Here is a 24,240-nt window from a genome sequence, read left to right as displayed (position 1 = left end):
AAAGCGAGAGGACAGGAAGTTCAAGTCTTACAGTGTGAACTTATGAATGTGACGTTAATGCAGATTTACTGTCAATGTAATGATATAATAACATACTTCATAATAAAGAGGAAAATAATCATAGTTTTAAAAAAGAAAGAGAGGAAGGCAAGGTACCCTGTGATAGTCCCCTCAAACAAACAGATAAAGGCTGGTTATTTCAAAATATTGTTAAATGTTTTTCTAATGTTGAAGGCTTGTTCTTTTCATTTATTTGTATTGTTCTGTTCCTGTAACTGTTACTGACACTGCGAAAAGAGAAGCTTTGATGAAATGTCATTTTAAGTAGAAGTAAGTATTTTCAAATCACTGTTCAAGTTCAAAGCTGTAAAATAGCAAAAGTAACACAAAGCAAAAGCAAAGGTAAAACTGAACTGAAGCTCCACAGAACTTCATGAAAAGACAAAGCTAACCTCTAGAGGAGAGTCTGGTTCATCCAGGATGCTCTTCTCATTCTGAATCCGCTGCATCGTTCCTGTAGAACTGGGGTCCATTATCAGCACGTTCTGACTACCAGCTCTGCCGAACTTACAGTCACTCTTTCTGGAGTCAGTCGTCCTGCACACCTCGTAATTGTACACGTGTTGGAGAGTCCCTGTCCCCAAAGTGTCTGAGTAACGTGGTGGATAATATGGAATCACAGGCAGATTGGAGTGATACAGGATGCGAGACTGTCTCCATCTGTAGATTTTGACTGATATAATAACAACTAAACAGGTGATGAAGAGGAAGGAAACTACAGCCAGAGCCAGCACTAAGTAAAAAGTCAGGTTGTCATTGTACTCCTTGTCGTGTGGAAAGTCAGTGAACTCCGACAGCACTTCAGGGAAGCTGTCCGCCACCACCACGTTGACAATGACTGTAGCTGAACGAGAGGGCTGCCCGTTGTCCTCCACTATGACAGTCAGTCTCTGTTTGACTGCATCTTTATCACTGACTTGGCGGATAGTTCTGATTTCTCCATTCTGTAAGCCCACTTCAAACAGCGCCCTGTCTGTGGCTTTCTGCAGTTTATAGGACAGCCAGGCATTCTGTCCAGAGTCCACATCAACAGCCACCACTTTAGTCACCAGATAGCCCACATCTGCTGAACGAGGCACCATCTCAGCCACCACAGATCCACCAGTCTGGACTGGGTACAGAACCTGAGGAGGGTTGTCGTTCTGGTCCTGGATCATTATGTTCACAGTCACATTGCTACTGAGTGGAGGAGAGCCTCCATCCTGAGCTTTGACAATGAATACAAGCTGTTTGATCTGTTCATAATCAAATGAGCGCACTGCATGTATGAGTCCTGTTTCAGAGTTTATGGACACATAAGAAGAAACTGGGTTTCCACTGACCTGTGTGTCCTCCAGAAAGTATGAGATTCTTGCATTTTGATTCCAGTCAGAATCCCATGCGCTCACAGTAAATACTGACATCCCAGGGACATTATTTTCAATGATATAGGCAGAATAATGCGGTTTAGTAAAAATTGGAGCATTATCGTTCACATCAGAAATTTTTAGGTGTAAAGCTGCTTTCGTAGAAAGTGGGGGTGACCCTGAATCGGTTGCAGTTATGGTTATGTTGTACTCTGACTTCGATTCGCGATCAAAAGCTACATCTGAAAGCAGATTGTAATAATTAGTCAAAGATGACTGGATTTTAAAGGGGAGATTGGAATCTACTGAGCATGTTATCTGACCGTTTCTTTCAGAGTCAGCATCTTTAACATTAAAAACAGCGATTGTCGTGCCTGGAGGGACGTCCTCTGAAATCAGGCTGGTGAATGACATTATATTTATAACTGGAGCATTATCATTTATGTCAGTGACCTCAATGACAACTTTGGTTGTGTCACTTAAGCTACCCTGGTCTTTGGCAATCACTCTTATTTCGTATTTTCTGTCTTTTTCAAAATCAATATTATCAGCAACCGTTATTTTGCCGGAGAAACTGTCAATCTCAAATTTCTCTCCAGACTTTCCCTTTACATTAGAAAATGTATAAGTAACCAATCCATTAGACCCACTGTCGGCATCTGAAGCATTCACAGTAGTTATATAGGTGCCTATGGCTGCATTTTCTGTCACAGTAGCAGTGTACAGTGACTGATTGAAACAGGAGGATTATCATTGACATCAAGAACAGTGATCTCTATATTTACTGTACCAGATCGCTGTGGAGTTCCTCCGTCTACTGCTATCAGCTTCAGAGAGAGGTGTGGCTTCAACTCTCTGTCTAACGGCTTCTGCAAAATCATTACAGCGAATTTGATCCCATCTGCGTTGGACTGCTGCTTCAGAGCGAAATTATCATTAGGAGATAAAACGTAATTTTGCAAACTGTGAATCCCCGCATCGGGATCATATGCGCTTTCTAAATCGAAATGCGATCCTATTGTCGCAGATTCACTTATTTCCAGATTAATTAGATTATTTTTGAAGGTTGGCGCATGGTCGTTCACGTCTAATATTTCTACTGTTACCCGGTGGAGTTCGATTGGATTTTCTAAAATAATCTCAAAGCTGAAGCTGCACGGCGTCACGTCTCCGCAAAGCTCTTCTCGGTCTATTCTCTCGTTCACCACTAGAATCCCTTTGTCTGTCCTCAGCTCGGTGTACTGATTGTTTTCTCCGGTCACGATACGGGCCCGGCCAGACCGGAGCCTTCTCAGATCCAAACCGAGATCTTGTGCTACATTACCGATGAGGGAGCCTTTCTTCATCTCCTCTGGTATTGAATAACGGATTTGGCCGTTGACGGTGGAAATCATGAAGGCAAAAATGAACAGTTGCCATGTAAATGTCCAGCACAGCAGCCATTTTCCGTATCGGTGCTGGCGTATCCCCATGTTGTTAAGAGTAAAATCCAAGCTGTAACAGCGAATTAAAATCTCCAGTCGCACATGTAGGTGCAAGATATATTCCAGTTCAATAGTGCTGCGTTTCAGTCTATCAGAACTGTTAGATCATCAAAGAAAATAGGCTCTTTCAGTGCGACTGTTGCCGTCGAACGCCTCCCTGTATGAGCACAGTGTGTCTTTCTCTCCTCTATCACAGCCGTAACAACACTAGACTCTGTTTTACTGATCAACAGCGTCCCTTAGAGTCCGAACGGAGGAAATAACTTTTTTCTCCCCGAAATAGGTCGAATAAAAAACATTTTTACTGCAACACGCTGTGTGAACCGAAAGGAATAAAACAAAACTGCTGGAACTAAACGTTAATCGATGGAGCATCTCAATCCAAGATGTAACAACCAATCACACTCTCCAAATATGACCAAACCACAGTCAGAAAGATAGAGATTTAGAGCAAAGCCATCACTGCAGTGCTGAATGTGAAACAAGAAAATGAGCAGATTGAAGTAAGCAAACATCAAGGACAGTCAGTAAAAAGGGAACTTTTTGATTATCAGTATTTAGAATAATTACTCTGTTGCACAATACAAACAACTTATGTGTCCGCTTCAACACAGAACGTGACTAAGTAGCTAAAAGTAAATGTGCGATGGACATGTAACAGCATGTCACTGTCTGAGAAGTGTTTATTATGAACCGAAAAGCAGGGTTTTTAAAAAAGCGCTGCTGAAGGAGACGCTGTCCATGGTGCTGAACATGAAGGTGAAGCGCGCAACAGTTCACTAGAATTGCAGCTAAACACAGAAAAACACAACTTAACTTGACGAAGGCATATTATATAACTGACCTCTAGAGGAGAATCTGGTTCATCCAGGATGCTCTTCTCACTCTGCATACGCTGCATCGTTCCTGTAGAACTGGGGTCCATTATCAGCACGTTCTGACTACCAGCTCTGCCGAACTTACAGTCACTCTTTCTGGAGTCAGTCGTCCTGCACACCTCGTAATTGTACACGTGTTGGAGAGTCCCTGTCCCCAAAGTGTCCGAGTAACGTGGTGGATAATATGGAATCACAGGCAGATTGGAGTGATACAGGATGCGAGACTGTCTCCATCTGTAGATTTTGACTGATATAATAACAACTAAACACGTGATGAAAAGGAAGGAAACTACAGCCAGAGCCAGCACTAAGTAAAAAGTCAGGTTGTCATTGTACTCCTTGTCGTGTGGAAAGTCAGTGAACTCCGACAGCACTTCAGGGAAGCTGTCCGCCACCGCCACGTTGACAATGACTGTAGCTGAACGAGAGGGCTGCCCGTTGTCCTCCACTATAACAGTCAGTCTCTGTTTGACTGCATCTTTATCATTGACTTGGCGGATAGTTCTGATTTCTCCATTCTGTAAGCCCACTTCAAACAGCGCCCTGTCTGTGGCTTTCTGCAGTTTATAGGACAGCCAGGCATTCTGTCCAGAGTCCACATCAACAGCCACCACTTTAGTCACCAGATAGCCCACATCTGCTGAACGAGGCACCATCTCAGCCACCACAGAGCCACCAGTCTGGACTGGGTACAGAACCTGAGGAGGGTTGTCGTTCTGGTCCTGAATCAGGATTTTCACACTCACATTGCTACTGAGTGGAGGAGAGCCTCCATCCTGCGCTTTAACAACGAAAACCAGCTGTTTAATTTGCTCATAATCAAATGAGCGCACTGCGTGAATAGCTCCAGTTTCGCTGTTTATGGAGACGTAAGACGAGGTTGGACTACCACTGATCTGTGTTTCTTCAAGAAAGTACGAAACTCTAGCGTTTTGATTCCAATCAATGTCCCGTGCTTTGACGGCAAATATGGACATACCAGGGGGATTGTTTTCTGCAACGTGAGCAACATAACTAACCTTATCAAATAACGGGGCATTGTCATTCACATCAGATATTCTCAAACGTAATATTGTTGTGGTTGACAAGGATGGCGATCCCGAATCGGCTGCTCTTATAGTTATGTTATACTCTGGTACACGTTCTCTGTCAAAAGATGAATCTGTTACTAAAGCATAGTAATTCGTTAATGTAGATTTTATTTTAAATGGCAGGGCGCTGTCTGTTGTACAAATAATCTGGCCATTTTGTTCTGAGTCTGCGTCAATCACATTGATTATTGCCACCGTGGTGCCCGAAGCAGCATCCTCCGGCACGGGGCTGGAGAATGACATCACATTTATGACAGGTGCATTATCATTGACGTCCACAATCTCAATTAGCACCTTACTCGAATCTGTCAGACCTCCTTGGTCCATCGCTTCAATCATAATCTCATATTTCTTGTCTTTTTCATAATCTACCTGCCCTACAAGTGTTATGGTTCCCGTAATTTCGTCTAAATGAAATGTGTCGGTCAGCTGCTCTTTCATATTTGAAAATCTGTATGTGACGAGACCGTTTGATCCGCTGTCTGCATCACTTGCATTCACTTTCGTGATATAGGTGCCTTTTAATGCATTTTCAGAGACAGTGGCCCTGTAGAGAGACTGGTTAAATACGGGAGGATTATCATTAACATCGAGAACTGTTATATCTATATTCACTGTACCAGATCTATGCGGAGTTCCACCGTCAACAGCGATGAGTTTAAGTGATATTCTTGGCTCGGTTTCTCTATCTAATGGTTTTTGTAAAATCATCTCGGCATATTTTCGACCATCTGGATTTGAGTGTTGCTTCAAACCAAATATGTCATTTGTACTTAGTATATATTTCTGTAAGCCGTTACTGCCCACATCCGCATCTTCCGCGCTGGCTAATAAAAAGCGTGATCCCAGTGTGGCGGTTTCGCTGATTTCAAATTTAATTTCATCTTTTCTAAATGTCGGAGAATTGTCATTTATGTCCGTTATTTCCACTGTTATTCGGTGTAGCTCCATTGGATTTTCTAAAATGATTTCAAAGCTGAAACTGCACGGTGTTACGTCTCCACAAAGCTGCTCTCGGTCTATTCTCTCGTTCACGACTAAAATGCCTTTGTCTGTTTTCAGCTCGGTGTACTGGGTGCTTTGTCTGGTCACGATACGGGCACGGCCAGAACGGAGCCTTTGCACATCCAAACCGAGATCCTGAGCTACGTTGCCAATAACTGATCCCTTTTTCAGCTCCTCTGGAATTGTGTACCTGATCTGGCCTGACACGATCTGGCTGAGACACCACAGGAACAGCAGAAAGGGCCATACTGACCTGCAATACAAGCGCCATTTTACGCACGACTGAGGAGGATTTTCAAACGCCATCGCACAAATAAGAAAAGGCAATACCGACAGGAAGCTGTATAAAATCCACAAAAACCAAAGGCAGTTGCATCAAGTAATCCTTAGATTTTAAAGTCCCCTGCTCCTTGCTCCGAGTGAATTTGTGGCCGCTGTGCTGCTTGTGAAGCCCGCAGTTTGTTTTCTCTCTCATCTAAACGGAAAAACGAGGGCTCTGCCTCCTCTGAATCCACTCTGAACACTTGTTTCACTGACCAACAGCGTCCCTTACTGTCCAAAACATGAATATCATGAACACAGGCACAAAATAAATAAATAAAAATACTTCAGCCTTAGGTACAGAAGACCAAATATTGTTAATCAAAACCAAAACGTTTTAACCCATTAAGGTAAAACAGAAAACCAACACTTTAAAAAAAAAAAAAAAAAAAAAAAAAAAAAATATATATATATATATATATATATATATATATATATATATATATATATATATATATATATATATATATATATAAGTTTGAGTCATATCTTTTTGGACTAAAATGATCACATACCTGCCATTATTATGAACCGAGGCTTAGGTCTCCCTAGAGATGCGTTAAAATACATTGGACCAAATAACATAAAGCCTTGGATATGTGACAATGTATCTATATTAGTTCTGGTGAAAAATGGCATTAGATACCGACACTTGAATGCAACATTATATGTCCCCTATTCCACAGTGAATTAAGAAGCAGGTCAAAATGAGACTCAACGTCCGGCAAGTTGAGCTGTCCATCAGATGTGGTTCTGAAAATGCCACGTGTTGTATGTGAGCCAGAAGGAAAACCGCTGTTTAGTATGACCTCTGAAAAAGCACCAACATAATTATGGGATGGGGGGGTTGGGGGTCAATATATCAAAAGCCTCACCTCTAGAGGAGAGTCTGGTTCATCCAGGATGCTCTTCTCATTCTGAATCCGCTGCATCGTCCCTGTAGAACTGGGATCCATTATCAGCACGTTCTGACTACCAGCTCTGCCGAACTTACAGTCACTCTTTCTGGAGTCAGTCGTCCTGCACACCTCGTAATTGTACACGTGTTGGAGAGTCCCTGTCCCCAAAGTGTCTGAGTAACGTGGTGGATAATATGGAATCACAGGCAGATTGGAGTGATACAGGATGCGAGACTGTCTCCATCTGTAGATTTTGACTGATATAATAACAACTAAACAGGTGATGAAGAGGAAGGAAACTACAGCCAGAGCCAGCACTAAGTAAAAAGTCAGGTTGTCATTGTACTCCTTGTCGTGTGGAAAGTCAGTGAACTCCGACAGCACTTCAGGGAAGCTGTCCGCCACCGCCACGTTGACAATGACTGTAGCTGAACGAGAGGGCTGCCCGTTGTCCTCCACTATGACAGTCAGTCTCTGTTTGACTGCATCTTTATCACTGACTTGGCGGATAGTTCTGATTTCTCCATTCTGTAAGCCCACTTCAAACAGCGCCCTGTCTGTGGCTTTCTGCAGTTTATAGGACAGCCAGGCATTCTGTCCAGAGTCCACATCAACAGCCACCACTTTAGTCACCAGATAGCCCACATCTGCTGAACGAGGCACCATCTCAGCCACCATAGAGCCACCAGTCTGGACTGGGTACAAAACCTGAGGAGGGTTGTCGTTCTGGTCCTGAATATTTAATTTAACGGTCGTATTGCTGCTTAAAGGCGGGGAACCCCCATCCTGTCCTTTTATAAAAATGTTAATAGTTTTAATTTGCTCATAATCAAAGGATCGAACTGCCTGTATAACTCCACTTTCTGCGTTAACAGATATGTAAGTGGATATAGGGTTACCATTTACCTGAGTATCAATGAGCAGGTAAGACACTCGAGCGTTCTGGCCCGAGTCAAAGTCTTGCGCCTTCACGGAAAACACAGATAATCCTGGGGAGTTATTCTCCACGATATTAGCTTCATAATAACTCTGCTCAAACACCGGAGCATTGTCATTTACGTCGGATACTCTAAGGGTTATTGTCTTGTTAGTTGAGAGTTGTGGGCTGCCTTCATCCACAGCCGTGAAAGTGATGTTGTAATCAGGATTACGCTCCCTGTCTAGGACACCGTTCGTTACCAGAGTATAATAATTCTTCAGAGATGAGTGGATTGTGAACGGGATGTTACCATTAACGGAACAGTCCACTTTTCCATTTTTACCGGAATCTAGATCTTTGACATTTATAATGGCTACAGTAGTTCCACTAGGAGAATCTTCCGCGATGGTACTGGAAAACGAGGTGAGTGTTATTACAGGCGCGTTGTCATTTACACTCTAAAAGGTAATATCTATGCTTACTTAATTTACATTTGTTTACCTTACTTAAGTCTCACTATCCTGTCGATTTAACTCAAGGAATGTGAGTAACATGCTCGCTTAGCCTGAGAGAGGCATAAAACTAAGTTCTCTTGTGTAAACTGGACTTGAAACTTTTTGTGAAGGCTTTAGTTCAGCAGTGCACATGCGCAGTAAAGCATAGCGGGAAGATTCCAGAAAGTTTTTGAAACTGATCGTTGGAAGAAGCAGACCTCCTCTCAAGGTGAGTCATTACACTTCAATATCGTCGTGTGTCATCTATGATTTTAATTTTTACACATTATTGTAACAAGCCAGTTTTGCATGTAGAAGGTGATAAGACTATTTGCAGACTAATGTTAACGTTAACATAGGCCTAAACTAAGACTTCGATAAGTTGTTTTTGACAGCGTTTAGTGTTTATGTCTGTAAATGACTGCAAATAATTTATTAGCGTCATAATTGACAAAGAGTAGTATCATGGGGTTAGGTGCCTCCTTGTGGGGAACTTTCGTAACAGTTTAATATAACGTTCACTTTCCCTCCTCCACCGTCGTTTCGCAAGGTTTCTCCTGCACGGTAGGACACACAGAGACACATTAGCTATTTTACTTGTAGCCTGTAAGCATGTATACTGTAAGCAGAAAATAGTGTTTCACCTTGTTTCTTCGATTTGTTTCTGTAACTTTGTTTTGTGTCAGGAAAGTCTTGAGTATAAGAAAAGCGAGAAGTTAACCGAATGCTAACTCAGACCTGTTTTTCAAGCTAGCACCCTTTGGAAGCGGGATGATGGGCTAATTATAGACATGCAATGAGAGTTTGGCATATCTGTGTGCATCATGTTATTTACACTGGGTATGTGTGAAACTGTCGCGTAGTTTTTCTCTGCCGTTTTCACGGTGCTTATGGTACTCTCGATGCTCTCGATGCTAATGGCGTTTATGGTGCTTTCACGATGCTAGTCTTCATTTCATTCGGTCAGGTAGAGGCAGCATTCACTTTGAGTGGAGTCGTGCTGTAGGACAGTTTACAAGGAGACACTAAGACAGTGTTATGGATCGGGAGTAACCAAGCTGCGGGAAGACTGATAAAATGCAGGTCCGAAGTTGGTGTAAACTTCGTCGCCGCGTAAGCTATAATACCTGTATGCTGTAATACGATTACATGTGATTTTATTAGTAGCCTGTAGTATGACTATGCCCCGAGAATAGGTTATTTGTAGCACATGGCTAATAACCAAACGCTTTCACTCTGTTGCTATTGGGTCTATATGGGGTCTCTTGCTTCACCAAAGCTAATCATGGTACGTGTTTGGAGCTGCCATTCTGCGGCTGTACAGTCAGACTGCTGTGGGGGGGATAGAGGGCGGAGTTGTCATAACGTTTCCAGAAGCGTGAATGAATGATTGAGATTAAACAGTTAAGTGACAGTACCTATGACGAGATCGATACGAGTCCTAATTAAAAATGACATAGAATAAATTGAAATGTAAACAACATTAACAAAAAAGCCTTGAAAAAAATAAAATAAAATACAGATTATCTTGTTGAGACATTAAACTCATTTTCAAGAGAGACGTGAAGCTTTAGAAATGATTTCTGCATATAGAAATAAAACTTTTTATGTAAGTTTAGGTTAAGTTTTTAATACAATTAACTTTTTTTTGTTTTGTCAGATGCTTAACCAATTTTGTGAATGTTCTGTACATATTATAAAGCATAGTAATTGTAAATTCTTGATACCATAGTATTGATGATATTTGAAGTTGAAAAACCAAAACAGACTAGGTCAGGTGTGAGTGCACTTGGTTTAAAGTAGGATCTAGTGTAAGCACAACCTCCTCCTCTTGTCATATCTATGCATTTAAAGCCATGTTTGTGACTGTTTTTTTTTTTTTTTTTGCAGATTGAAGACAGACAATCAACACTGATGCAGTGGACGTGTAAGTTTTGCAACTTCACCTGTGAAAAGCGAGGGCAGCTTCTTAAACATTATAGACTTAAACATGGTGGCTACACAAGAGCATTACCTTTACCATGTCTTCATAAGCAGTGCCCCTGCACATTTAAGTCCTTTAACGCACTGAAGGTACATTTATCAAGAGCACACTCACTGATCAATGATCATCTTATTGATGCCAGAAAACATGTATTCCAGTGTCAACTTTGTGATTTCGCAGAGCCATGTGCAGAAAAGGAGTTTTTTTCACATTTGCGTACACATATCCGAATGTGCCAGAAAGTCCAGTGTCCCTACAAGAATTGTGATTTTGAAACGAGCGTCTATACAACATTTAATGCCCACAAAAGCAAAAACCATGATGGCAGACAGATGCATAGCCAGTTGCAGTTCAAGCCAGGGATTTTAAAACACACACAACCTTTGATTGAAGTTTCTGGAACTGAAGTGGAAAGTGTCATTCAAGATGAAACTGATTTGCATGAAGAGGAGTTGGTAGCAGGTAATACTGAGGAATTGGAGCATCAGCTTGAGCACAATTTGGCAGCCCTCTTCCTCAGAATGCGAACTGTACTCAGTATATCTGAAAGCGCTGTACAAGATTTAATACAGCAGATACAGCAGATAATGGACCTTTCAAAGCCTTTGCTTTTTTCTGCTGTTCAACGAATACTCCTGAACTACTATCCTGATGCAGATGTGTCCATTGCAAGAGAAATTGTAAATGCAATCTCAGAGAGCAATGTTATTCTGAAACACACTCAGGTTGGAGGTTCCCTATCCACGTCTTGCAAAAGAGCATCATACACAATAAAAGAATTTAAAGTCGTGGAACCTGTTGAATTTGTTATGAGTGAAGAGAAGCAGTCAGTTGTTTACATACCTGTTCTTCAAATGCTCCAGGTTTTGTTAAACAAAGAGGAAATCTTGGACAAGGCTCTCCAAGTTAATAGCAGTTATATGCAAGGATATAACACATTCAGGGATGGTTCATGTTTCAAAGAAAATGCTTTACTGGTGGAAGAAAATTTTACCATTGCTTTGGGTCTCTACATAGATGACTTTGAAGTTGCAAATCCACTCGGAACCTCCAAAAAGAAGCACAAAATATGTGCAGTGTATTGGGTACTTGCAAATCTTGCACCAAGATTTCGCTCTTCCCTCTACTCAATACAGCTGGCTCTTCTTTGTAAGACAAATACTGTCAAAGCATGTGGGTATTCTGAAGTTCTTCGGCCACTCCTTCATGATCTAGTTCTTCTTGAAAAGCATGGCGTATATGTGGAGAAACTGGGATCAAGTGTGAGAGGAACTGTTATGTATGTTGCAGCAGATAATTTGGCAGCTCATTCATTGGGGGGATTCCACGAAAGCTTTGTCTCTGATAAAATTTGCCGCTTTTGCATGGCTACAAGGCAGGAAATACAAGAGAAAGAAGTTAGTTCTGGACATTTTTGCTTGAGAACAAAACAAGAACATGATCAACAGGTGTTGGAAGTTAAGCAAGATGCCAACATGGCAAAGCAATATGGTGTGAAAGACACCTGTCCGCTCAGCGAACATTTGGAGCACTTTCATGTTGTGGGCGGTTTTCCCCCTGATATCCTCCATGATTTGCTTGAAGGTATCGTTCCTTCTGAGCTGTGCATTTGCATTCAGGACTTGATAAAAAGGAAGTTCCTTACACTTGAGATGCTCAATTGTGCTATAAAGGATTTTCCCTATGCACATTCAGACAAGACTAACCAGCCTCAGGCAATACCAAAAACATTTCAAGCAAGAGGGACCATTGGAGGAAATGGTCATGAAAATTGGAGCTTGATCAGACTGATTCCCCTGTTGATTGGTCATCATATCCCAGAGGGAGATGAAACATGGGAAGTTCTGCTGTGCTTGAAAGATGTGGTTGAATTGGCCATGTCTTCAAGATTTACCGAGGAGGTGCTCCACTATCTGGATTTCAAGGTGTCAGAGCATAGGTCTTTGCTTCAAAGGGCATTCCCTCATTACAGGCTCCGTCCAAAACACCATTACCTGGAGCATTATCCCCATCTGATTCAAGTATATGGACCACTTGCGGATGTGTGGACAATGAGGTTTGAGGGGAAGCACAAATTTTTCAAGCGTGTCATTCGTGAAGCCTACAACTTCAGAAATGTTCCTCTGACTTTAGCTGATAGACATCAGAAGATGATGGCCTACCACTTAGAGTCTGCTTCATTTTTTAAACCGGCATTAGAACTGGATAAAGCAAAGAGCATCCTTGTTTCTTCCCTTCCAGACGGTGTGCAGCAATATTTGTTGGCAAGATATTCACCTCAAAAGACAGTCCTTGCAGCAAGATCTGTCTTCATAGATGGGATTAAGTATGCAAGTGACATGTTGGTGTCTGTTGGTTCATGTGCAGGTCTTCCAGAGTTCAGGCAGATTCATCAGATTTTGATTGTGGATACCAATGTTATGTTCATTTGCAGACAGATGTTTGCATGGTATCATGAACACCTCAGATCTTACGAAGTCTGCAAAAGTAGCTCAAGCCTGCTTGTAACCCAGTTAAAGGACCTCAATGACATTGTTCCCCTCTCTGCCTACAGAGTGAAAGGCCAGCTGTTTGTTACCCTGAAACGTTACATTTTGTGCTGAAGTTTTTTTCCCCCTTTCAGAATCATGGACCAATCCTGGCCAGTGAGAGTAGTGGTTGGTGAAAACGACATTCGCAAGGTCAGTTTCCAAGAAAGGCCCAATAGTTTGGAAGAACTCATAAGTGAGCTGAAAAAACGGCTCAATCTGCAATATGACTTCATGCTTCACTATGAAGACCCGGAGTTCAACAATGCTTTTTGCAACGTCTCAGATTTAACCGAATTACCCACAAGACCAACACTGAAGATCGTCTCACTTGAAAATGTAACCGTGACATTGTCTTCAGTCAGCCCTTTATCTTCAGCCTGTGACTGGTCTACAGCAAGTTCATCTGACACCGAAATTCTGCCACACAACACGGAAACCTCACGTGACCCATGGCCATCCACATTTGAGGTGCCATATTTCTCTGTGGATATTGAATATAGACTGAGACAGGGAAACCTCATTTACATGAGAGATGGAACACGCATGTCAGTGTCACGAGACATGAAGCATGACATTTTGCAGAAGCTAGCAGAGGAGATGTATAAATACTCAGCTTATCCCCAAGATGAACACTTCTGTATTGTTGCTGAGGCACTGATCAGTAAGCACCCTTGCCTTAAAGAACCAGGATCCACCAGGGCTTGCAATGGATGGAAGAACAGCTTAAAATTCAAAATGGGTAATCTCCGTGCCAAACTCCGCCAATGTGGAATGGTAGATGTGTCTGTCAACGGTAACAAAAAAACCCGACAGAACCCAGGTGGAGAGCCACCAGCAAAAAATCTAAAGAGACCCAGGAGAAGTGAGACAAACTTTCTGCCTAATTTTCCACTGGGTGAGGATGGACTGACACTTGAAAGCTCTCGACAGAACCTGGAAAATGAAATGAAGAAAAGGTCGCCAAATCTACTCTATGTGAATCGCCTGATGAGCCAGACCTTCTCATTGAGACGTAAAGAAATTGTGGAAGAGCAGCCATCTGTAAAGCAGATGTTGGAACGCTGGCCAGCTCTTTTTAGGAAACAACAGGTAAGCAAAGAGGAAAATGTAGAAAATACAAATGGGCCACCCCATACAATTTGTCAACCAATTTTGTGGTTTTCTTTTCACTTTTTTTTAATAAGATATTGTGTTTCTCTTGTTTTGTCCATAAAGGTTTTTGCAGAGTTCACCAGAGTGGCAAGTAGGGATCTAGAGCAAGACTTCTTTGAGTCCTTGGACCGCCACACCCCACGTTTCCTGGAGATCTTCAAGGCTAAGAAGGGAATCATTGGCAATACACTCTCAGAGATCCTTGTCCAGGTTGAAAACAGGGTAAGCATTCCTTCTCTTTTTGTCTAAGGGACAGGAAATTCTGTTCAGTTGAACATGCACACAATCACACAATTCCTCTTACTCATTTACAGTAATCATTTTAGGCAAAACCAGCCACTTTTGCCTCATATTAATTGTACAAAGGCAAAAAGGATATCAACATTATATCTTAGCAAGACAATAAATAAGTGCTCTCACAAGCGCTCTCAATGAACAATTATCACTTACTTTGGAAAAATGTGATACAGTTTCTTCAGACAATGCTTTTATTTAGTTTTACTGTTTTTCTCCTACTGTTAGACAAATGATGTGATTGCCAAGAGGACTGCTGTCCTGCGCTGTCTGTCGGTTTTCCTCGGGGATGATGGAAGAGAATTCTACCAAGTTTGTTTTGTAAGTATTCCAAAATATGGTGTGTTCTTTGGTCTTATACGTGCACTAGGAAGCCAAGGTTTTCACCTGATTTGTATTTTTTTTTTACTTTTCTTAATATCCACAGGATTCAGATTCCATGGCAGATTTCAGCCATGTTCCTGTGGGAATATTGACTGTCATTCCTGAAGTCAGTGAGCAGCCACGCCCAAGTGCTCTACACCTTGAACCATCCAGCATTGGCATTATTCTGGAAGGTACAGTTGTCATGGATGACATTGAAAGCCACGATCAAGCTGTTTGCCTTATATTTGGACTAATCTATGCCCTTCATCTTGATTATCCAAAAAGTCTAAAAAACACCTTTGACTTCATTCAAAGGGTGATGCTCAGTCTGGGTGTAGGTAACCTCAGGCCAAAACTTCAGAGCTTGAAAAATGCACTTTTGTTGTAGAGGCTCAAAGCTGCACGCATCTACAACTAACAGTTAAAGATGCTGAAGCATAGACACTTGATTACAGACAGATGATTTGGGGTACTTCTATTATTACTATTATTTCAGTTTGTACAGTTAGGTTTGTGGTTACCTACATTTTTTATTATTACCTAATTGTATTGTGTTAAATATATGGGGTATTTTTTGTTTTAATCAACCAACACTAACTTGTTAGTTAGTCACTAAGTTTAGAAAATAAAAGCCCAAGTTTAAATACTCACTATTAGTGGAGCAGAGATGTAATAGTAATATATTGTTGCAATGTATTGTTATTTTGACATTTTGTGGATTTGTGACATATTGCCCCAAGTAAGGCTAAGTAAGTTTCAATACAAGAGGGTTTACAACTTTTTTACAAATTGGAGTCAAATGTTACGCTACAGTGCCTTCCTGTTACAGTTCAAAGCATACTGATGCTTTATTTAGCCTGAAAGTCGACTAGAGCTTCCTTGTGGTAAGGCTAAAAGTATGATTTATTTGAATTATAGAATTTTATTTGTTTCACTGGCATTGGCCTTTTGTGAAGAGGCTTGTTATAATAGATTTTTGTTTAAAATAAACAGAGCCTTGTGAACTTATCATCCTTTGTTGTGCTTACTTTATTCATATAAGGCAATCGGTTTCCTAGATTCTACTAAGTAAACAGTACTGTTCATGTAGGTTGGACTAACTTGATATAGCTAAGTAAATAACAAGTTAATGTTACTTGCTGTTTCTAAGTTGAAACAACCTAACCAAACTAAGTTAAAATTACTTCACAAAATTAAGTACATACAACAAATCTTAAGTACACAGAACAAGAATATGTAAAGTAACCAAACTTAAAACTATTAGTTATAGTTACTTACCTTTTTCAAGGCAATCGGTTTCCTATATTTTTTTTAGTAAAGTCAACTTGTCAGATTTTAGAGTGTACATCTGTCACTTCAATTATTACATTTGTCGATGTGCTCTGTCCACCTTGATCTTTCGCCTGCACACCGATCTCATATATTTTATTCTCTTCATAATCAAGCAACCCATTTACAGTCAAATCGCCGCTGTTTTCATCCAGAAGAAAAAGTTCAGCAACATTACTGGACATCCGATTCAAGTGGTAGGTAACACGACCATTTACGCCTTCATCTGCATCTGTAGCGCTCAAGCTCACCACTAAAGTACCTTTTGGAACATTTTCTTTAACAGACGCCTTGAAAATTGATTGTGTAAAAATCGGAGCGTTGTCATTTGTGTCTCGGACAGTTACGTGTATTTTTAGTGTCCCTGATCTCTGTGGTTCACCGCCGTCCACAGCAGTTAGAGTGAGAAGCAGCTTTTCCTCTTTCTCCCGATCTAAAGCGTTAGAAAGATACAGCTGTGCATATTTATGACCATTTGGGCTGGACAGGACTTTAATACTAAAATGTGTCGTTGGGTGTAACGTGTAGCCATGTAAAGCGTTGATGCCAACATCAGGGTCAGTGGCACTCACTTGTAATATTTCAGTTCCTGGAAGAGCAGATTCCAGTATTTCTATATGCATTTCTTTCTCATGAAACACAGGCGCATTATCGTTAACATCCAACACTTCCACTACAACGCTGTGTAGCTGCATTGGATTCGTCATGATCATTTCGAAATTCAAGCTGCAGGGCGATGTCTGCCCGCAGAGCTGCTCTCTATCTATTCTTTCTCCCACGACCAGAATCCCTTTGTCTACATCCAGCCTAATGTACTCGCTGCTATCGCCGCTAACAATTCGGGCACCGCCTGATTTCAGTCTTCTAGCGTCGATGCCTAAATCCTCAGCCACATTTCCTACAAAGGAGCCCTTTCTCATCTCCTCGGGGACAGAGTAGCGGATCTGACAGACTGTCGTCTCAACGAGAAAAACAAGGATGAGGGCCCGTACTTGCCATTTAATCGTGGGTTCACGGTTTATAAGAGCCATATTTCCGAAGCAATCCGTCCAAGTCCAGATTGAAATGTGGCGCAAACAGTCTGCCTGTTACTCCGCACTGTCCTTCTGTGGGTGTGTTTGTAATCCAAAGAGTGACAACGAAAACATCAGTCTAAAAACCACTGGTGAAAATAAGGACCGACTGTCCCGCTCTCCGCTGTACACTAAGAAGAGGACTGGAGGTGTAGCTGCCTTTCAAAGGCTTCAAATGTGCTTTGAAGACCAACAGCGGCCCTTAGAGTCTGATGTGAAAATAACAAGTGCTGTCACCCAAAAAAAAAAAAAAAATAATAATAATAATAGCAGTTGAGCGTGTAGGAGCCAGTTAAAGTATCTGTAATGTTTAATTTAATGTGTGCATGTATGTGCTGTATAAAAACTGAGATTTGGACATAAATTATTTATCTTATAATAAAATGTTTAAATGACCGTCAGAGACAAACTGGGAGAGCAAAATGCAGTCCAGCCATGAGACATGTTTTTGTGATACTAATGTGCTTGCTCTCTGTCTCTCTCTCTCCAGACATAACTTAGAACAAAGCTGAAACTTCCTACATGTCCTGTGACAACAGAGACAAAAACCCCATGCAGTACAGACAACATCACAAACTGGCAACAGGTCTTCTTTTCTGACTAATCCTCGCCTTAGGAAGTAGTGAGACAATCCATAAAAAGGAGTAATATCTGGAAACTAATGACACACGGTAAATGATGCACCTTAAGTTTGTGAGGAAAGGATGGATCAATGATTTAACTGACCTCTAGAGTGCAAATACAATGCAAAGTGAGATGCTTTCCGTGGTGCTGAACATGAAGTTATAACGCCCAGCTCTTCACTGTCAATGCAGCTGAACACAGAAAAACAGCACAGAGACGAAGCGACATGATTTAACTGACCTCTAGAGGAGAGTCTGGCTCATCCAGGATGCTCTTCTCACTTTGCATCCGCTGCATCGTCCCTGTAGAACTGGGATCCATTATCAGCACGTTCTGACTACCAGCTCTGCCGAACTTACAGTCACTCTTTCTGGAGTCAGTCGTCCTGCACACCTCGTAATTGTACACGTGTTGGAGAGTCCCTGTCCCCAAAGTGTCCGAGTAACGTGGTGGATAATATGGAATCACAGGCAGATTGGAGTGATACAGGATGCGAGACTGTCTCCATCTGTAGATTTTGACTGATATAATAACAACTAAACAGGTGATGAAGAGGAAGGAAACTACAGCCAGAGCCAGCACTAAGTAAAAAGTCAGGTTGTCATTGTACTCCTTGTCGTGTGGAAAGTCAGTGAACTCCGACAGCACTTCAGGGAAGCTGTCCGCCACCGCCACGTTGACAATGACTGTAGCTGAACGAGAGGGCTGCCCGTTGTCCTCCACTATAACAGTCAGTCTCTGTTTGACTGCATCTTTATCACTGACTTGGCGGATAGTTCTGATTTCTCCATTCTGTAAGCCCACTTCAAACAGCGCCCTGTCTGTGGCTTTCTGCAGTTTATAGGACAGCCAGGCATTCTGTCCAGAGTCCACATCAACAGCCACCACTTTAGTCACCAGATAGCCCACATCTGCTGAACGAGGCACCATCTCAGCCACCACAGAGCCACCAGTCTGGACTGGGTACAGAACCTGGGGAGGGTTATCGTTCTGGTCCTGGACCATTATTCTGACTGTGGCCATCGAGCTCAGGGGAGGGGATCCAGCATCACGAGCAGTTGCGTTAAATTCAAACAACTTGATTTGCTCATAGTCAAACGACCTCACCGCATGAATGGCACCAGTTTCCGAATTTACTGACACTAAAGAAGACAACGGCACCCCATTAATCTCTTTCTCCTCCAGAAAGTAAGAAACACGAGCGTTTTGGCCCCAGTCTGCATCACTGGCACTGAGAGTAAACACAGAAAATCCTGGAGAGTTATTCTCTGGTATAAATTTACTATATTCTGATTTATCAAATCTGGGTGGGTTGTCATTCACGTCAGACACTTTTACGTTGATGTTTTTACTGCTAGACAGAGGCGGAGAACCTTGGTCAGACACAGTCATAGTGATGTTATACTCAGGAACACTTTCTCTGTCCAAGACGTTTTCGGTGACTATGGTGTAATATCCAGTTAATGAAGACTCAATTTTAAAAGGTACGTCAGAGTTAATGGAGCATTTGACAACTCCGTTCCCATCAGAGTCTTCGTCATCGACATTAACAACAGCTATAGTTGTACCTGGGGGCGAATCCTCGGATATCGAGTTAGAAAATGACATAAGCTGTATTGTTGGGACGTTGTCGTTCTCATCAATGATTTGAATAATAACTTTGCACGTGTCTGTATACCCCCCGTGGTCACTAGCCTGCACGTTTAATTGATAAGTCTTCGATTTTTCAAAATCTAGTTTACCTGTAACTTTAATCTCTCCAGTTTTAACATTTACTTCAAAAAGCTGCTTCGCTTCTCTTGCAACATGAGCTATGGAATAAGTTACTTCACCGTAGTGTCCTTTATCTGCATCATTTGCACTAACAGTGGTTACTGCTGTTCCTTCTGGAGAATTCTCCTTGACATCTGCCTTATAAACAGGCTGGCTGCACACTGGAGCATTGTCGTTAGCATCTAGCACAGTGATATGAATACGCACTGTCCCTGATCTGTGTGGCTCACCGCCATCTGAGGCAATCAGCACGAGTGTGTGAGTCTCCTCTTTCTCTCGGTCTAACGGGTTTTGCAAAACCATTTCGATAAATCTGCCTCCATCCGGTTGGTTCTGTACTTCCAATTTGAAATTATCTGAAGGTTTAAGGGTGTATTTTTGAATGTCGTTAATTCCGACATCGGGATCGTCCGCACTCTCCAGAGAGAAGCGAGTCCCTGATGCAGCATTTTCAACTATTTTCAAATTGATCGCATCCTTAGGAAACAACGGGCTGTTATCGTTCATGTCTATTACCTCCACCGTTACTCGATAAAGCTGGATTGGATTTTCTAAAATGACCTCGAAACTAAAGCTACATGGCGTCGTCTTTCCACAAAGCTCTTCTCGGTCGATTCGCTCTTTAATAACAAGGGTGCCTTTGTCTCGGTTTAAATCGACATACTGTCGGCTTCCTTTTGTAATGATGCGAGCTTTACCTGATACGAGCCTCGCCACATCCAAGCCTAAATCTCTAGCAATGTTTCCAACGAAAGACCCTTCCGCCTGCTCCTCCGGTATGGAATACCGAGCCTGTCCAGTCACTGAGCTCAGGGTGGAAAGACAAAGAATGACAACCAGTGTCTGCCATCGGCCTTTGCGGGCGATTTTCCACTCCCAAGCCATGATAAATCCGAGAGGTACAGACGCAGTGATCCCCTTCAATACAAAACTGATGACGTTAAATCCACAAATTGAAAAGATAATGATGTTTTCAGCAGATAAATCCCACCGTTTAAACCTTGACGGACCTGAGCGTCTTCTTTCCAAGCAGCAAAACACTGAATGGAGTTAAAGGGGTGGACCGCTGCACTGCCTGTTTGGACACCTACTCAGTGATGTATCAACAGCGGCGCTCAGAGCCCATCCACGGTAATGTATCTGGTGTGCACATTATTAGGAACAGTGTCAATGATTCAATCCAAATCAAAGAGCTACTTTTCAGTCTTTTATGACTATATCCTTTTGTTTTCAGATATAATAATTTGATTTTTACCCTATGAAGTGCTACAGTTGCTTTTCTTACAACTTCGATTTGTTGACTCTTAAACAAACAAAAAACAAACCAAAAAAAAAAAAAAAAAAAAAAAAAAAAGAAAAATTATTGACACCATTCTCTCGCATAAAGCTGTCAAACGGTAACTATGGAGGATATTCTTAAACTTAATGGTATCCAAACTCTGGTTCATGTGATTGATTTTATGTAATTATGTCGATATGATGTGTGACAGTTCAATAAGTATATTAACAGCATGGCTTGCGATACAAGGTGGTAAAGAAGGTTACTAGTGAATGCATGGTCCGCTCCAGCACCATGGACAGCGACACTAAAGCTCTACTGAAAGCTGTTAACTTTGCACTAAATACTTCAAGAGGAAAACAAAGAGAAAAAGGATAACGATTAAAATATATCACTCACCAAAGTTGACATTTGAGAACAGTGGCCTGACACCTGCTTGTCCACCTGCGGTGTATCAGTCCCAGCTCCATCCACGCTCACTAAACTTTCACTCATGGGTTGCATATATTTCATGTCACTCTTTCTGGAGTCAGTCGTCCTGCACACCTCGTAATTGTACACGTGTTGGAGAGTCCCTGTCCCCAAAGTGTCTGAGTAACGTGGTGGATAATATGGAATCACAGGCAGATTGGAGTGATACAGGATGCGAGACTGTCTCCATCTGTAGATTTTGACTGATATAATAACAACTAAACAGGTGATGAAGAGGAAGGAAACTACAGCCAGAGCCAGCACTAAGTAAAAAGTCAGGTTGTCATTGTACTCCTTGTCATGTGGAAAGTCAGTGAACTCCGACAGCACTTCAGGGAAGCTGTCCGCCACCGCCACGTTGACAATGACTGTAGCTGAACGAGAGGGCTGCCCGTTGTCCTCCACGATAACAGTCAGTCTCTGTTTGACTGCATCTTTATCACTGACTTGGCGGATAGTTCTGATTTCTCCATTCTGTAAGCCCACTTCAAACAGCGCCCTGTCTGTGGCTTTCTGCAGTTTATAGGACAGCCAGGCATTCTGTCCAGAGTCCACATCAACAGCCACCACTTTAGTCACCAGATAGCCCACATCTGCTGAACGAGGCACCATCTCAGCCACCACAGATCCACCAGTCTGGACTGGGTACAGAACCTGAGGAGGGTTGTCGTTCTGGTCCTGGATCAATATTTTCACTGTCACATTGCTACTGAGTGGAGGAGAGCCTCCATCCTGCGCTTTAACAGTTAGCTGGAGCTCTTTAATTTGCTCGTAATCAAACGAACGCACCGCATGTAAAACCCCAGTTTCAGATTTTATGGACACATAGTTAGAAACCGGATTACCGCTGATTTGTGTGTCCTCCAGGAAATAGGAGATTCTCGCGTTTTGATTCCAGTCAGAGTCCCTCGCGCTGACAGTGGCAATGGACATACCAGGGGAATTATTCTCTGTGACGTAAGCAGAATACGAGTTCTTGTCGAACAAGGGGCCGTTATCGTTCACGTCAGAGATTCTAAGCTGTAACGTCACGGAGCTAGAAAGAGGAGGGGACCCGGAGTCGGTGGCTATTATTGTAATATCGTATTCAGAAGTAGTTTCTCTATCAAAATGCTCATCCGCCACTAAATTGTAGTAGTTCGTTAGTGACGACTGGATTTTAAACGGAAGCGCTTTGTCAATAGCACATTTTATTTGTCCATTTTTCTCTGAGTCAGCGTCCTTGACGTTGATAACGGCTATTGTTGTGCCCAGAGGGGCGTCCTCTGAGACAGTATTCGAAAATGACATGATATTAATAACCGGAACATTATCGTTGACGTCTATAACATCAATTATAACTTTACTCGTCCCAGTCAAACCACCTCGATCCTTTGCTTCTAACCTGAGCTCATATTTTTTCTCTTTTTCATAGTCAATAAGTCCGGCAACAGATATGACACCTGTATTTTCATCGATACTAAACATATCAACCGTACTGCCTTTTATTTTCGAAAAACTGAAAATTATTTCCCCATAAGAGCCACTGTCTGCATCAGTAGCGTTAACAGTTGTAATGTAAGTCCCCTTTGGAGCATTTTCTACGACGACAGCCCTGTAAACTGACTGGTTGAATACAGGGGCATTGTCGTTTGCGTCTAAAACAGACACATTGATATTCACCGTACCAGATCTCTGTGGGTTTCCGCCGTCTACAGCGATTACTTTCAGAGGGAGACTGGGGTGTTCCTCTCTGTCTAATGGCTTCTGGAGCACCAGTTCGGCGTATTTACTGCCGTCTGGATTTGCATGTTGTTTCAGAATGAAATAATTATTCGGAGACAGGATATAATTTTGTAATGCGTTTAGCCCGACGTCAGGATCAACTGCGCTTTCAACGGGAAATTTAGCCCCAACTGTGGCAGATTCGCTCATTTCAAAATGGATGTCTTTATTTGGAAAGAAAGGAGCGTTGTCATTTATATCTAAAATCTCGACAGTGACACGATGAAGTTCTATTGGATTTTCTAAAATCATTTCGAAGCTCAGGCTGCACGGTGTCACATCTCCACAAAGCTGCTCGCGGTCTATTCTCTCATTCACGACTAGAATCCCTTTGTCTGTCTTCAGCTCGGTGTACTGGATGTTTTCTCCACTGACGATGCGGGCACGGCCAGAACGGAGCCTTCCCAGATCCAGACCGAGGTCTTGTGCTACATTGCCAATAACAGAGCCCCTTTTCATCTCCTCTGGGATCGAATAACGAATCTGTCCGGACACTCTATCACCCACAGAAGCAATCAAAATGAGAAATCCCACTTTCCATTGTAATATACAAAACAATCGCCATCTTACATTTGTAGGGCAGAAATGGCCTCGGATCGCCATATCGGAAACAATAGGTCTTGACGAATGAAGTGTCCTCACTCAAAGGAAATAAACATGAGCTTGAGGTCCACCTTAAAATTTGCACCGCTTTTAGATAACAAGGCGCTCCTCGTATATTCCAAACACAAACGTGTAAAAAAATCGCCCTCTTCACGTCCTGTCCTCCCTGAAAGGAATGTAGCTGCGCTGTCGTGCTCTGCAGAGGGAGGGGAATGCTGTCTGTGAACATTAACATCGTTTTGCTGACCTATAGCGTCACTTAGAGTCCAAACCCTGAACTCCTAACACGAGAACTTAAAGGCCAGGTATTTCTTTCATGTGATTATTTGAACTTAGCGCTAAAATGCTTTTGATGATTATGACTACACTTGCGACATTTTCAGAAGACATCAGAAAGAGTACAAAAACTGCAGTGACATTAAAGCAAATTTTATGCTGTTAGAAATAGTACACTACGTCCAAATAGCAATAGGTGACTATAATGCATACAGCAAATGAAT

At 42.1% G+C, this 24,240-nt stretch overlaps 5 protein-coding genes across 7 annotated transcripts in view; all 5 read right to left on the bottom strand.

The window, feature by feature from the left end:
- Positions 1 to 24,240, bottom strand: part of LOC121188170 (protocadherin gamma-A4-like) — a 205,088-nt gene that overhangs the window by 107,346 nt on the left and 73,502 nt on the right. The gene's annotated exons all lie outside the window — the stretch shown is intronic.
- LOC121188883 (protocadherin beta-16-like) lies at positions 432 to 2,800 on the bottom strand. The gene is made up of 2 exons (XM_041048829.1): positions 2,515 to 2,800; positions 432 to 1,228 (listed from the first exon to the last, which is right to left on the bottom strand). Exons 1-2 carry the CDS (start codon positions 2,798 to 2,800, stop codon positions 432 to 434), a joined length of 1,083 nt encoding a protein of 360 aa, XP_040904763.1.
- LOC121188881 (protocadherin gamma-A7-like) lies at positions 3,670 to 6,170 on the bottom strand. The gene is made up of 4 exons (XM_041048828.1): positions 6,166 to 6,170; positions 5,791 to 6,078; positions 3,735 to 4,503; positions 3,670 to 3,681 (listed from the first exon to the last, which is right to left on the bottom strand). The coding sequence occupies exons 1-4, from the start codon at positions 6,168 to 6,170 to the stop codon at positions 3,670 to 3,672; spliced, it is 1,074 nt and encodes a 357-aa protein (XP_040904762.1).
- On the bottom strand, positions 7,040 to 17,223 carry LOC121188175 (protocadherin gamma-A5-like). The gene is made up of 2 exons (XM_041047787.1): positions 16,171 to 17,223; positions 7,040 to 8,461 (listed from the first exon to the last, which is right to left on the bottom strand). Exons 1-2 carry the CDS (start codon positions 17,182 to 17,184, stop codon positions 7,040 to 7,042), a joined length of 2,436 nt encoding a protein of 811 aa, XP_040903721.1. The 5' UTR covers positions 17,185 to 17,223.
- LOC121188174 (protocadherin beta-16-like) lies at positions 18,082 to 20,508 on the bottom strand. Its single transcript, XM_041047786.1, has one exon. The coding sequence runs from the start codon at positions 20,506 to 20,508 to the stop codon at positions 18,082 to 18,084; it is 2,427 nt and encodes an 808-aa protein (XP_040903720.1).

Source organism: Toxotes jaculatrix, chromosome 10 (assembly GCF_017976425.1).
Source record: "Toxotes jaculatrix isolate fToxJac2 chromosome 10, fToxJac2.pri, whole genome shotgun sequence".
NCBI classification, from domain to species: domain Eukaryota; kingdom Metazoa; phylum Chordata; class Actinopteri; family Toxotidae; genus Toxotes; species Toxotes jaculatrix.
Note: the sequence above shows the minus strand (reverse complement) of the source record. Positions and strands in the feature narration are given on the sequence as shown.

Excerpts from the sequence above, each read along its gene's own strand:
- LOC121188174 (XM_041047786.1), bottom strand. The coding sequence starts at position 20,508 with ATGGCTTGGGAGTGGAAAATCGCCCGCAAAGGCCGATGGCAGACACTG.
- LOC121188175 (XM_041047787.1), bottom strand. The coding sequence starts at position 17,184 with ATGGCTCTTATAAACCGTGAACCCACGATTAAATGGCAAGTACGGGCC. Across the intron at positions 8,462-16,170 it reads TAATAATTGAAGTGACAGAT|AGTGTAAATGACAACGCGCC; the intron begins GTACACTCTAAA and ends ATTACCTTTTAG.
- LOC121188881 (XM_041048828.1), bottom strand. Across the intron at positions 4,504-5,790 it reads ATGGAGCTACACCGAATAAC|AATCCTGATTCAGGACCAGA; the intron begins AGTGGAAATAAC and ends TGTGAGTGTGAA.
- LOC121188883 (XM_041048829.1), bottom strand. The coding sequence starts at position 2,800 with ATGATTTCCACCGTCAACGGCCAAATCCGTTATTCAATACCAGAGGAG. Across the intron at positions 1,229-2,514 it reads AAATCCAATCGAACTCCACC|CTGTGAACATAATGATCCAG; the intron begins GGGTAACAGTAG and ends GTAGCAATGTGA.